Raw genomic sequence first — 15357 nt, 5'->3', positions numbered from 1 at the left:
GTGACTTGCATTTACTCATACGACAGATATTTTTTATCCACTGTGAACACTGAATTCAAGCTATAAATTTAATCAGTTTCTTTGTACCCAAGACCTCGGCGATGTTCAACCAGTCAAGTTAAATGATGTTGGTACTCAACACACTGTCAGATTTGTCAGATTGCTTCAAAACTAGAACCGCAACACAATATTACACACATACAGCATGATACCAGTGCCATAGAGTCATGCATCAACCCCGTCTGCCAAAGTCTTTCACCGCACAACCAGCAGAAAGAGAAAACATGGTTACTTTCGCATGGCATCCGTTTGAGGATGTGATGTAGCACACTGTTTACATTCAACAAACTCACAGGAATGACACGAGTAATGCATACGCAGAAGCTGATCCACCGAGAAAGGCACTCAACTAGACAATCTATGCAACACTGAAATATAAGTTTCTTGCCTGCTTGGCTTCCTAAAGCATGCATTTCTCATTTGCGGTTACGAACTGAGGAATGTATTTAATCGAATAACTCATAATGCTCCTATAAGACTATAAGGAGGATAAGTGAAGGCTTTACCGATGAGGATGAGGATGCAGACCAGCAGTGCGATGAGAGCGCCGGGGCTGAGCGCGGCTGACATGACGTAAGCCGTGGCGTTGCAGGACTGAATGGCTCCGTCCGTGTCACATCCGCACACGTGGATGGTGAGGGTCCCTGTGCTGCTGAGGGCCGGAGGGCCGCTGTCCACCACCAGGATGGGCAGCAGGTACACGTTCTGCTCCTGACGGTTGAATCCGGATCGCTGCGTCCTGATGCCGGCTGTGTTGTCTACAGAGACACAGAGAACAAAGGTTGAACATACGACTCAATATATGCCCTCTTTTATTTATATGTTGTTTTAAAGTATGCATTGTTTTACTATTAAAGCCTTATCTGTTGTGTGTAAACTCACTACATATCTTAGTATAAACATTACATATTATGGTACATTTAAAAATAGCACAGTTTTGCCATCTTTCTACAATGTTAGAGCAAAACGTTGAGAACTAAATACTACTTAAAAAAAGAGAGAATGAAAGTAAAGAGAAAGTCAAAAATGTTTTTAAATATATATATATATAACAATCTATTTTGTTATTTTAATTGATAATAATATACTTTTTTAAATAAATAAATGCTTTTATTCAGCAAGTACACATTCAATTAATCAAAAGTGATAGAGAAAACATTTATAATTTTACAAGAACATTCTGTTTCATATAAATGGACCTTAAAACAAGTATAATTATACAAGAATTTTAATTAAGAACAATTAGTCAACTAGTCATTCAAACAACCCACCAACTTTTATGATTTTATGATAAAATATTCATTGATTTATTTATATCTAATTGTAAAAGTGAAAACTAAATTAAAGCGACACTATACAAAAGCAACATAATTTGTATTTATACTTTATTTAAAAAATTAAATAATTACATTTAATAGACATCTACAATGTTAAAAAAAAAACATTCTATTTCAGATAAATGAACCTAAAAGCAATCTAATTATACAGGATCTTTAATTAAGACCAATTAGTCAACTAGTCGTTCAGAAAGCCCAGTAACTCTCAGCCTTGGTGAGAGTAAGAGACTTTATTTAACAAGATTTTACTCAGTTCAAACTTTCAAACTTTTGAATATTAAAAAGCCATACTTACTTACACACACACACACACACACACACACACACACACACACACACGTTTGTTTTTGTGTAAAGTGTGTTCATCCCATAGCCGTAATGGTTTTATACTGTACAAACTGTATATTCTATGGCACTACACCAACCCTACACCTAACCCTAACCCTCACAGGAAACTTTGTGCATTTTTACTTTCTCAAAAAAACTCATTCTGTATGATTTATAAGCGTTTTGAAAATTGGGGACGTGGGTTATGTCCTCATAAGTCACCCTCTCCTTGTAATACCTGTGTCATACCCATGCCATTATACAGAGTTGTGTCCTGATATGATACAAAAACAAGAGCACAGATACAAAGCAACCAATGGCTGCCCTAATAGAAGAAGCAACCACAAACTGAACACACTGCAGGCCGTAAGCGAGAAATAAAGCAGGTGTGAAGTTCCCAGAACTGAAGCGGTAGATGTATGAATGCGACAAACACAGACAAACAGCAAAATACTATGAAAAACTGCAGCAACAGCTCGACTAATGGACTTGCATACAGGCACAGGAGCCATCCGTCATGAAGAACGTACATCACCATCAGCTCCAGCGCTAGAACAAGACTCACAGATAAATACAGCTCACGTCATCACATCCAGCACAAGACCAGGATTTCTGCTAAATCCTGTCTGTAAAAGCAGGATGACACTGTGACTCGACTGGGCCTGTAAATCTTCACTCGTTCTCATAAATACAGCACACACCTTCAACGAAGGCAACAAATCCATTTCTGAAGTCTGAAACATCAGGAACGGAGAGATTACCATTCAGTCGTTTCCCTGCGATGAGCAATTCTGAGATGTGTTTTAAAAAGCGCTCATTGATCGGGAAACCAATCAATTATTAAAGAGCGCAGAGCCGTGACCTTTCAATATTCAGCTAGTTAGGTCACATATTTCTGGCAAACACCTAAATGACAAAAAGAGGACGCAGAAGGAAAGCAGTGATTGAGTTCAGCACCTCGAATCAGCGCTCAGATTAGCTTCATAGCTGATTTAGAGTCATCAGATTTAGTGCTTACGTTTATTAGGGATCCCGCACTTTCGGCCAAAGAATTACTGTGACCTTTCCAGTCGTTAGATAAGGATTCTTAAAAATGATTCATACGCAGACCAAATCACTCATGATTCATTCAGAACCGACTCAGGATCAACTCACAATGATTCACAGATCGGACATCACTGTGCACAAGAACAATAACTAGCAATGAAATATTGTAGCAAAGAGCATAACATTTATATTCACCATTCAAATTTCATAAAAAAAGAAAATAGTAAACTCACGGATACTTTTCATGACTTTTCAAAAATAATTATAAACAACAAAATAATAAATTAAATGGCATGTAAATGATATATGAAAATAATATATTTATAATTTTATTATAAATTAATATTAATTTAAAAATACTTTCTCAAAATAGCTATTGCTTTGCACATATTACACACTGCCATTACTTTTTCTGTTATTTCATGGATTTCTTTTTTTTACAGTGTATTTGAATTAATAGTTATTAATAATAACATTGTATCAGTTTAATATTACTATTAAACAGTTATTATTAATTATTTATACATGACATATGTATGCATTTAATATATAATATAATATACGCATTTCATCAAAATGAAATCATCCTTTTTAAACAAAACATGACGTATAAAATGAATTTGTAAAATGTGTAAATACTATAACAATACGTAGATCTTGTGCTGAAAATGAAGAAAGGATCATTTGTTTGTGGTTAGTCACTAAACTAATCACTAAAACAGCATCTGATCTGAACACGATGAGAAAGAAACATCCCGCAGCGTTCGAGACTCTTGATCTGCTAAATCACATTTACACGAGTTGGGTCCAAACACTTGTTTTCGACATCTGCATTTGCCAGATGGAAACATATTGTAACATTTCTGTATCACAGCATCGGCCGACTGAGGCCAGAACAATCGAACTCTTTTGAATACGAAAAATGGGAAGAGAACAGTGAAATCAAACCAGAACAAAACTCGGCGCCGATGCCAAAAACATCCCAAACAAACTGAGTAACAATGAACAATGCCCTCGGCCTGCGCTATGCATTCTTCTGCGACTAAAAACACGCCAGCAGATGTCCAGGGAACAAACAGACGTGGCCAGTGTTGGTGGAAAGACCGATCAAACACTGCTGTGAGAGAACAGCCTCGTGCCATCGACTGACTCCGTCCAAAACCAACAGCCAAAAGATGTTTTGTTTGGAGTCGTCAATCAAATTCCCAGTGCTATGTCCCTCTCTGGAAGGACTCTATTCCACGCACAAAGGAAGCGATGAGTTTAATTTTACAGTGAAAGGACAATTGAATCAATAGCACAGATAGTTAAGAGTCTGACGTCCTCGTGAGTCGGATCACAGAGGGAGAAGGTAACGCGGCGCTGCGGAGAAATGACAGATTCAGTCTGACAGCTTGACAAATGTGTCCATGAAACAGAGGTATGAGGGATACGGGACGTGGGAGGACACAACGTGTGCTCTTTTGAGTGTGCTAGAGAGGGGGATAGCAGGGGAAACCAGCGGAGGCGTGCTTTTAGGAGAGTTTCTGGGTGAATCTCACAACAGCTGTCAAAGATGACGTCCAGGTCATGTTTCATCCCAACAACAAATGAGGAAAATAGGAAATTATATTCAGCAAATAGAAAATCAAGCCTGTTTTGGGATCATCAAAGGTGAAGTGTGTGAGGCTATAGTGGGGACAAAAATGATGACTGTTTCCAGCGATTTTCAAACATTATCCTCAACTTTCAAGCACATTTCCATACTCTTTATCATGACTGTAATAGTAATGAATATCACTGTCACTATATCGTCACATTGTAATATATATATATATATATATATATATATATATATATATATATATCCGGTAATGAAAGTATCATTGTGAAACTATTTAATTTGTTTTCATTTTTATTTATTTATTTATATTCAGTTTTATTTAAATAAATTAAGTTAAACTAAATAAAAAGGAGAAATGTTGAGAAATAAGAGAAATAATGCAAAATAAATATTGTATTTTAAATATTTTATTTTATGTCAAGTAACAAATTTTCTTATGGTATACAGTACATATATACCAAATTATATGAAATTAAAATATTAAAAGAGTGAATATTTATATATATGTATATATATCTTCATGAGATTCACTCTTTTAATTTACATATAATGACACACTTTTTGTTTGCACAGTGTTTGAGTTATTTCTACCAGCTCTAGTTGATCTGGTCTAGTGTGTTTGTGTGTGTGTGTGTGTGTGTGTGTCTCTACTCAAGCGTGCATGTATGTATGTGTGTGTGTCTGTGTGTGTGTGTGTGTGTGTGTGTGTGTGTCTGTGTGTGTCTCTACTCAAGCGTGTATTAATGTATGTGTGTGTGTCTGTTTGTGTGTGTCTCTACTCAAGCGTGCATTTATGTATGTGTGTGTGTGTGTGTGTGTGTGTTTGTGTGTTTGTGTGGCCCTCGCCCGTCCTCACATGCTCAGATGACATTTGCCTGGCTCTCCACCGCTGACATTTCCTTCCTGTCAGATCAGTCTGGATTTGCCCATGCGTCACATCAACTTACACACATCTCTAAAGAGCCGGGCAAAAACACAATCCCACTCGGCCTGACGGGACACAACTGATATAAGACTGACAAAGCAAAACTCTACACTGAAGCAGAAAACACCCGATTATTTGCAGATGGAGTCACATCAATAATGCCAGCACACTCAGGGACATTCTCCAAGAATACTGTCTTCTAATATACCTTATTTATCAAATTGTCTCTGAATACTCAGTTCTGAATTACATTATATTTCTCAGCATGAAATGATTACACTGCTTTTAAACTCACAGCTTCACTATTAGTAGAGACACTCTCTCTATCATTAAATATTTAAAATAAATTATGTAATATGTAATTATGTAATAATAATAATAAATTATGCATAACAAATGTTAATTATAATTTAAATGTTTACTTTTTCATTAGTACAATGAAGGAGATTTTATATATATATATATATATATATATATATATATATATATATATATATATATATATAAAATCATAAAAATTGGCCAAATATATATGGACCTAACTGTGTGTGTATAAATATTATTGATAACTATTACAATTAATATGATAACAATTTTATAATACATTAACATTTTTATATTTATTTAATGTAATATTATATATTCATTCATTATGTATTTGCTTTTGTAAATTGTATTGATTACGATTATGTAATATTATATATTTATATACAACTTATCAGGTTTGTATTCACATAGTATGTACTGTATATAGTACATAAATATGAATATAAATAAACACACATAAATGAATATATTTAATAATTATATGAAATATATACATATATGTAGCACAATCTTTTATTTTGTAATTAATCGTGATTAATTGATTTGACAGTCCTTATATGTATATATATATTCCCTAATCAATATACATTACGTTAATATTTAATTTCAAATGAATATTAATTTGTCATATTTATTATTTGTATATCATTTTATATAAAACCTCACTAGTAAAGCAGTTAAAATGAAAACTCACAGTTAAGTTTTTTTTTAAGTTTGCAGTTGAATGTGTAATGTAATTTTAATTAAGTTTATCTGTTAAACGGTTATACACTTTTGATATGGACTAAAAGCCACACAGCTCCAATACTGGGTTTTTAAATAATCACTATAAGACACAAAGTAATCCAAGTAAAAACTGATATGAAAGAATTCTCAGTACACAACAGAAAACCCATGCATGTTAATTGGACAGAAATATGAAATACCCCTCCTTCTCTGTTTCTGAACACAAACAGCAGATGCTGAAACAGAAGGTGATGTCATAAAAGTGACAGCGTGGCCTTCCTCTCGGAAGCGTTCATGAAAGATTGCATTTGTCAAGTCAGACATAGACTAAAGGTTTTCTTTTCTTCTTCTCATATTGGTCTTTTACCAGAGCAGATTAACTTTTATGACACCTCCTGGACCCGTCGAAGGAGCATCGGACACAGAAAGCGTCTGGAGGAACTCTACCCATCTGATTATCCTGAACAGAAGGAAGATACGGTGTCTGCTCGGGGACATTCGCTCAAAGAAAGCTTGGTGGAAACTCTCTGGTCGAGGGATTTTTGAAGTTCTGTCTAACCTCACTATCAGACTTTGTCCTGAAGATGGACGGACGCACCAGACGTGTCCCACACCAGAGGATTAGGGGAAAGACTTTTCCTCTCGTATTGATTCTCTCAGAGCTGAGCTGTGGTCAAAGGTGAAATTTGTTCGCAAAAACCAACAGGGACCCGAGCACAAATGCTCAGAAAGCATTTTCTCGTCAAAGTGACTGGACTGTCATTCACTGTCGCAGTATTTGGCACCTGTTTGGACCAGATGCAATTGAACTGGCCAAACTACATACAGTACACTACTGGCCAGAAGTAAAGTCTCTTCTGCTCACCAAGGCTGCACTTATTTCATCCAAAGTACAACAGAAAATTGTGATATATTATTTTAATATAAAATAAGTATTTTCTATGTGAATATATTGAAAAATGTAATTTATTTCTGTGATGCGCAGCTGTATTTTCAGCATCATTCCTCCAGTCTTCAGTGTCACATGATCTTCAGAAATCAGAATAATATACTGATTCACTGCTCAAGAAACATTTCTGAGTATTATAAATGGTGAAAACTGTTTTTGTGCATTTTTTAAATAAGAAATCAATAATTCTATTTAGCAACGATGCATTAAACTGACAAAAAGTGACAATAAAGACATTTCTAATGTTAGAAAAAAAAACATATTTTAGATAAATGATATTCTTTTAAACGTTCTATTTGTCAAAGAATCCTGAATAAACAGTATCCAAGAAATTAAGCAGCAAAAACAGTTTAATATGTTTAATAATAACTGCGCACCTATGATAATAACTGAGCAGCATATCGGCATATTATTCTGATTTCTGAAGATCATGTGACACTGAAGACTGGAGGAATGATGCTGAAAATACAGCTGCACATCACAGAAATAAATTACAATTTACTATATATATACATATATAGTAAATTGTAATTTATTTCTGTGATGTGCAAATGTATTTTATATATATATATATATATATATATATATATATATATATATATATATATATATATATATATATATATATATATATATATATATAGGGGCGTCATGCATTCATGATTTTTGAGGGGGCACATTTTTTTGGGGGGTGGGGTCGGGGGTATAAGTCATTCTACGAAAGCACTGTATAACTGATATAGGCTTATTTTTTTTATTTTTTTTTTCCTTTTTATTCAAAACAATTCCAAACATGCTTAATATATCAGGAAATATCTCGTTTCTCAAATATGTGTAGGTAAACGCGTTTTGCACCTTTATAGATTGCTATTTGATCAATATATGGAAATGTAGTGTAATCTATTAACTACACATAAAAACCTGACTTTTTACTTAAGTGCCATATCATGCCATAAAATATTTTTAATACGAATGCATTTGCATTTAATGTAAATTTTAATAACAATATTGTAAGATACTTATTTTAACACTTTCATTTTACAGAGAGTAAAGAACATTTACATTATCAAAAAACATTTTCATTCAGTCTAGCCAGAGTTCAGGCACTCTCAAAAACTCCCATTAAAATCACTGAAGCACTTTACATTATGAAACGAATATCTTACTTACATTCGTACGCACATCTGCACTTTTAGTTGTTTCTGATGAGAGAATTCGCTAAATAATTCAGTCAGCGAGCAAGTGAACAAAACACTGCGTTTCAGTGATGACTCTTCTGGACGTCTCTGACGTCTCTATTCTGTAAGCGCAACACAATAGTTTCTGATTGGTTATCATGAAGCGTTGTACGAACGCGTCTGTCTCTGGCTCAGCGCCAGCCAGCGAACGCAGATTTGAATTTAGCAGCTGATGCTGTGCACTGAACGATCTAATCACACCGCTGTGATTGTATCAAATATATAAAAAATATTATTCTGCAATTTTTTTTTTCGTTTGGAAGCTGCATTTAAAATCCACTTGGCTCAGAAATCTGAGGGGGCACGTGCCCCCTCACTTCGAATGGGCACGACGCCTCTGTATATATATATATATGTGACCCTGGACTACAAAACCAGTCATAAGTTAAAATTTTCCGAAATTTAAATTTATACATCATCTGAAAGCTGAATAAATAAGCTTTCCATTGATAATCGCTAATTAGGATCGGACAATATTTGTCTGAGATACAACTATTTAAAAATCTGGAATCTGAGGGTGAAAAAAAAATCTTTAAAGTTGTCCAAATGAACTCTTAATTCATTTACTAATCAAAAATTTAGTTTGTATATATTTACAGTAGAAAATGTACAAAATATCCTCATGGAACATGATCTTTACTTAATATCTTAATGATTTTTGGCGTAAAAGAAAAAATTCCCATACAATGTTTTTGGCCCAGCGACTTAAGACTGGTTTTGTGCTCCAGGGTCACACACACACACACACACACACACACACACACACACACACACACACACACACACATAAATATACTGTTATTTAAATTGCAATATTTCACAATATTCCAAAATTAGATCAAGAAATGCCAAAACTTATGGTAAATGCACTATTCATGCATGTAAAATAAAACTTTCCAGTGCATTCAAAATGTATAATAAAAAGATCAAATCTCCAGTCTCTCACCCTTGATGTCCCATAGAGTAAAATGGCGGTTGTTGGAGGCCTCGGGTGCCAGAGTGAAATAAAATCGATGTCCAGACTGCGGTTCGTCTCTGTCCACCACACTGATGGTGTGAATGAGCTGGAGAAGAGACAGAAAGACAGAAAGAGGTTAACTTCAGTGTCTCCACAGTCCTAATCAGAGAATGTGCTACTACCTTCAACCAGAAAACAGCTTCAGCCAGACTGCGTGACTACTCATATTTACTAGTCGATTATTCAGCCAGAAAAGTCAATATTTACCTTATGTAAATGACTCACTTCTGGCAAACAGAACAGTGTGTGAGTCTGCTGAGAAACCAAAGCATGCATATCTGCATGTCACAGCGGTGCAAACACAAGTCATGTTCCCCTCGCTCGAGTTCCTTTCAGCCTATGGCCAACATTTGATAAGCTTAACCACACTTTGCAGTAATTCTGGCTTGTATGTGCCTCTCTAAATGCACTCAGATCAACTCAGATATCTGTGGCTCCAGTACAGTTCATTTTTGAACGTGCTTCATGAAAAATACTCTGAGTTCACAGGACTTTCACTTTGAGGTTAGTGTACAAAGCTGCTGTCAAAATGTTACATTAAAGACCAGACTAATCGCATAACTAAATTACTAATCAACCAAAACAGTTAAATATATCTCTAATAATAATATAAATTAATCAATACATTTCCATCAGTTCTATATTAATTAATTAAAATTACCCATGTATATATATATATATATATATATATATATATAAACAAACATTAACCGGAAATAAAATAAAATAAAATCAAATAAAATCTTGAAAACTAACTTATTTTATTTTAGGTAGTTTCACAGGCATAATTTCTCATTTTCATTTATAATATGTGTAAAATTACCAAAACTAAATAAACTGAAACTTAATTTTAAAAAGTACAGAAAAATAATAATAAAAACTAAAATTAAACTTCAACTAAAATGAAAAAGAAAACAGCAAATATTCAAAAAAAATATTTTAAAACTACACACACACAACAACCATTTTTGTAAAGTGCTTACACTTATTTTCCTTATTAACTTATTAATATTAATAATTGATTAATATTAATTTCTATGCATATAAATCTTTTTTAACAGTACATTTATATTGTTACATTAACAATGCATATTTGCAAATTATAATCAAAATTTATTTTTAAATGCTCAATATTACTGTTGTACCATTACATTTAACAGATTCACATGCAACACATTATTTTGCACAACTTTGTACAGGTTAAATATTACAAATTATGCAAAAAGCTGATATGCTGCACTGTGAAGCCAGAGCACTTTGCATTGAAAAAGCACACTATAAATGACTGTTGTGGACCTCCTTTCTTCCAAAAAAAACCCCTCTATTTTTTGTCATATTATGCTAAAACTACACAAAGCTCTCTCAGCTCCCCAAGCTGTGGAATTACAGTTTCTGTGATAAATCAGAAGCGAGAGGTGGAGAAGTTGTTGTGGCAGTGAGAGTGGGTTAGCTGGATTGTAAGACAACAGATGGAAGTGTTTAGGAGGGGGGGAGGGAGAGGGCGGATCTTCAGACAATCCCGCCAAAATTCCCATGTTCTCTCATTGCTCATTTCTCATTACACGGTCATAAAAAGCCTTGCACGGCGTTTATGTCAATTTTTAGGGAGGTGATAGAAAATCCAAGTGTAATTAGATGAGAGAGGGAAAAAAAAACTAAATTAAAATTCTTCTGCAAAGTCTTTCCTGCGCCCTAAAGTCAGCAAGGAACACTCGCGCTTGCTCGGATTGGAAAATGAAAAGGAAAGACATGCACACACACACACACCGGGAAAGTGAAAGCAAGGACAAATGCTTGTAAGGCACAGCCGTATACTCAAAGGAGACCCCACACCAACACTGATGTTTCCCCTTCAAAATGATTAAAGCTGGAGTTTCCAAGAGAGGCAAAGTGCTTGTGTTTAAGCCTGAGTCCTCCAGGACAAACTCGTTTGACTCAACCGTGCCGCTCCCGCGAGGAGAAACCCCACATTCACCGCTGCAGCCTTTCAAGAAATAGTTGGCACAGAAATGAGCATTCTGTTCCCATCGTGTCAGTTCAAACCTGTACACTTTTTCGTTTTATAAGAAGTCCATATGACTCATGCACTATATTCCATGTCTTCTGAAGTGCAATGATAGATTGACAGCTGTCAAATGTCACAGGTATGTGAACTGGGTCATTGTTTCACTTCACTCTGGTTATGTCTATTGAGATATGTCTTGCTATTATGTGTCTATTTTTGTTTTGTTTTTGACATCACCAATCCTAGAGAGATGCATTTTAAACAACGACAACAAAATTCTATTCTATTCTGTTGCAGCATGGAAATCATGACATTTGGCATTAATGTATTAGTGAAGTGACATTGACATTCAGCCAAGTATGGTGACCCATACTCAGAATTTGTGCTCTGCATTTAACCCATCCGAAATGCACACACACAGAGCAGTGAACACACACACACACACTGTGAGCACACACCCGGAGCAGTGGGCAGCCATTTATGCTGCGGCGCCCGGGGAGCAGTTGGGGGTTCGATGCCTTGCTCAAGGGCACCTAAGTCGTGGTATTGAAGGTGGAGAGAGAACTGTACATGCACTCCCCCCACCCACAATTCCTGCCGGCCCGGGACTCGAACTCACAACCTTTCGATTGGGAGTCCGACTCTCTAACCATTAGGCCACGACTTCCCACCAAGCTATTACCTCTACATTTATGCATAAAAAAAAACGCTTTTATCAAAAGTGACGTGCATTGCTTTTAAGTAATAAATAAATAAATCAATAAACATGCACATAAATTAATATGTATATTATTGATTTATTATTGAATTATCTGATTATTATCATGATGTTTGGATCTGTTAAGACTTCTTGATCCATATTCCTTCAATGATTCACCACAAATGACTCTTATGAACTGGTTCTTTTGTATCTGTTCTTACAGATCGATTGTCTGACTTTGCTTTTTAAAGAACTGTACTTTTATGGTTATTTTGAAAGCCATAAGCATCATAAACTCTCTCTGTATGTCAGAGTCTCTTTTATGATCCTGCAAACAACAGTAGACATGAGGGTGAGTAAATGATGACAGAATCTAAATTTGTGGGGGGAACTATCCCTAACCTAAAGTGACGTGTTTAATGACACAATGAAACTTCATCTCTGAGTACTAATGTTTGCTACTACCGTATACTATTTAAGTACTGTGCACAGCATGTTTGTGCCCTGAGGTGCTGATGTAAGAGTCTTGTGTAAGAGCTGGACTGTATAACTACTCAGAATCTGGTTTAAAGCCCACAGACTGTCAGTCTGGTTCACATGGAAACACATTCTGGCACAGAAAGAGAGTGTGTTGTTAAGATTCATTCATGGCTGTGTGCTCAGTATTGTTCCTGCAGTCTGTGAGCAGCAAGCAGGCTTGCCAATCTTTACCAGAATGAGTTAAGGTAAAGTTAGGAGAGAAGCCTCTCTTACCAGTCAGTGAAGTTGAACACATGTAATCTTCTTCTGTATTTTTATACTGTGTTAACTTTCCAGTCCAATCCAACCAACCAAACAACTTATTTTTATTTTACTCTGATAAAAAAAAAGACCGTTGTGCTAAAACTCATCTCTTTAAAATAACATCAATCATAATTTATATATTTTTTTGGTGTTAAAATTAGTTAACAAAATAATTAAGATACAATAATAATTGAAAAATTTCACAGCACTCTTCAACCATACTTCCCCATTAAAAATATTGTTTTAACATTAAATGTTATTGAACATTTGTTATTAAACAGTAAACATCTAATTAAAATCATATACATTAATTAAAATCCATCCATAAAAATAGGGCATATTTATTTTATTTTATTTTAATTAATTAAGTTTTATTTTCTATTTTTTTATTTTTATTTTAGTTTTGCACTTCACTGAATTGTGTTTTAGGGTTAATTGAAATGTTTATGAAATAATGTCTTGATAATGATAATAAAGTCCTGGCAAAAAAAAAAAAAAAAAAAAAAAAAACATTTTTCACATTAACAAAGTACTTTAGCCCATATTTTTAGAGACTTTTCTTAGAGTGGAGTAAAACTGCAGGTGTTGAATCCCCAAAACATATTTCTCAGAAGTCGAGCAGTACTTGCAGCTGATAATGTTTCTGCTTGATTACATCCACAGCAGCATTAAACTAAACACTAACCTGTGCTTCCCATCGGCCTCATTATTCGCAGCGCTCCACTTCTGTCTGCGGCTGATAATGTGACGCCGGATGCGTTTAAGAGCCTTTAATCAACACACACAAACTCCTGTGACTTTCTTCACATTGTCTGGGGTCCAGAAAAACTGTTTTACAGTACACAAGATCTACAGCCGCATGACAGAGGACGGGGGAAACGGGACACATGTTATATTTTAAAGTTGTTTGTTTATTGGTCTCTTCTCAGCTTGAAAGGGAAGTTTTGTGGGACTCCTGCTGAGTGCCTGCTTTCAAACGTCCTTCATCACAGCATCGCTTTAGTGCTCGCCGATGAAATTCTGCTCACGACTGTGGAAAGTTGGGAACTGGGAATGGTACTTATTGATTTTCTTTAAAAATGCTGGAGTGAAGTTTTTTCATGGTGTTTGGATCTGTTAAGCCTTCTTGAACTATATTCCATTATTGATTCACCATTACTGATCAAATGACTTATGAATCATTTTATTTTTCTCCATATGAATCAGTTAAAAAGGGGGTTTTAGTCAAATCTAGATATCCAGCTTAAAAATCTTCCTATATGCATTCAAGAAAAAAAAAGTAATATCTACCTATCTCTTATATAAGGAGAGCAGATCAGATTTCTATCCATTTATATTTAGCAATGCTGTTGTTGTCGAAGTTAAGTAAAACAAAGCTACAATATAAAATAAAAGCTAATTGAAAAAAATATACATTAGGAAATATTATAATATTTTTGTTAAACTAAAACTACTTAAAATATTTTTTATTAATTGAAATAAAGCTAAAATAAAATATAAATATTGCACACACAAATTAACAAAACACAAAGTTGAAGTACTAAAATTACTAATACTGAAATAAAATTAAAGCTAAAAATAGCTATAAAAAAAAAAATTAACAAAAAAAAAAAAACTAAAATTAAAATCTTAAATAAAAGTTAATTAAAAATATTAATACTACAATAGTTTTCAAATAATACTGCAATAATACTGTTTATTTGACCACATTTATGACCGAATGGAACATGCATGCAAAGTGATTCACAAATGGGTTTCATACTGTTATGAATTACTCACTAAATCAGTCTTCCTACATCATAATTTCAAAAAGAACCATTATGATTCAAAAACATTGGACAGAACTCTTTATGGCAAAGTGATAAAAAAGTATGGAATATGAGGGAAGCTGAAAATGCAAGTAAATTCAAAGCAGAGAAATCTTACATACAGGTACATGTTGATGAAAGATAAAAACAACGCAGGGATGCACGATATATCGGCCACCATATCGATATCAGCCAATAAATGTTAATTTTTCTGTTATCGTTATCGAATTTGGCCGATATCTTAGAGTCAATAAATAATGCATTATTTCCTCCAGAGACAATTCAGATGCACACTGTTCACCATGATGGTTTTTAATTGCTTGAAATATCTTTGGAGGAAAATACAGTTAACTGCAACATGTGCAGGGCAAGTCTGTCATATTATAATGACACTATTAGCTACTGTAAAAAAAAGAAATTAACTGAATCTTTGTTCGCCCGTCTTTTTAGCGCGTTGTTAAGGGAAGAGCGCATCCACAACGGATACACACGACTAGCACAGTT

The 15357-nt window shown here is 34.5% G+C and overlaps 1 protein-coding gene across 1 annotated transcript in view; it reads right to left on the bottom strand.

Moving 5' to 3' along the window:
- LOC132160715 (cadherin-22-like) overlaps positions 1-15357 on the bottom strand; it is a 207984-nt gene that overhangs the window by 18400 nt on the left and 174227 nt on the right. The window contains exons 10-11 of the mRNA XM_059570374.1: positions 9486-9603; positions 567-818 (exon numbers count right to left, since the gene is read on the bottom strand). Coding sequence (XP_059426357.1) covers positions 567-818; positions 9486-9603 — 370 coding nt within the window. The remainder of the gene's footprint in view (positions 1-566; positions 819-9485; positions 9604-15357) is intronic.

The sequence above is a fragment of the Carassius carassius genome, chromosome 17 (assembly GCF_963082965.1).
Source record: "Carassius carassius chromosome 17, fCarCar2.1, whole genome shotgun sequence".
Taxonomy (NCBI): Eukaryota; Metazoa; Chordata; class Actinopteri; order Cypriniformes; family Cyprinidae; genus Carassius; species Carassius carassius.
The sequence above is the reverse complement of the archived record's forward strand: the minus strand, read 5'-3'. Positions and strand labels throughout refer to the sequence as shown.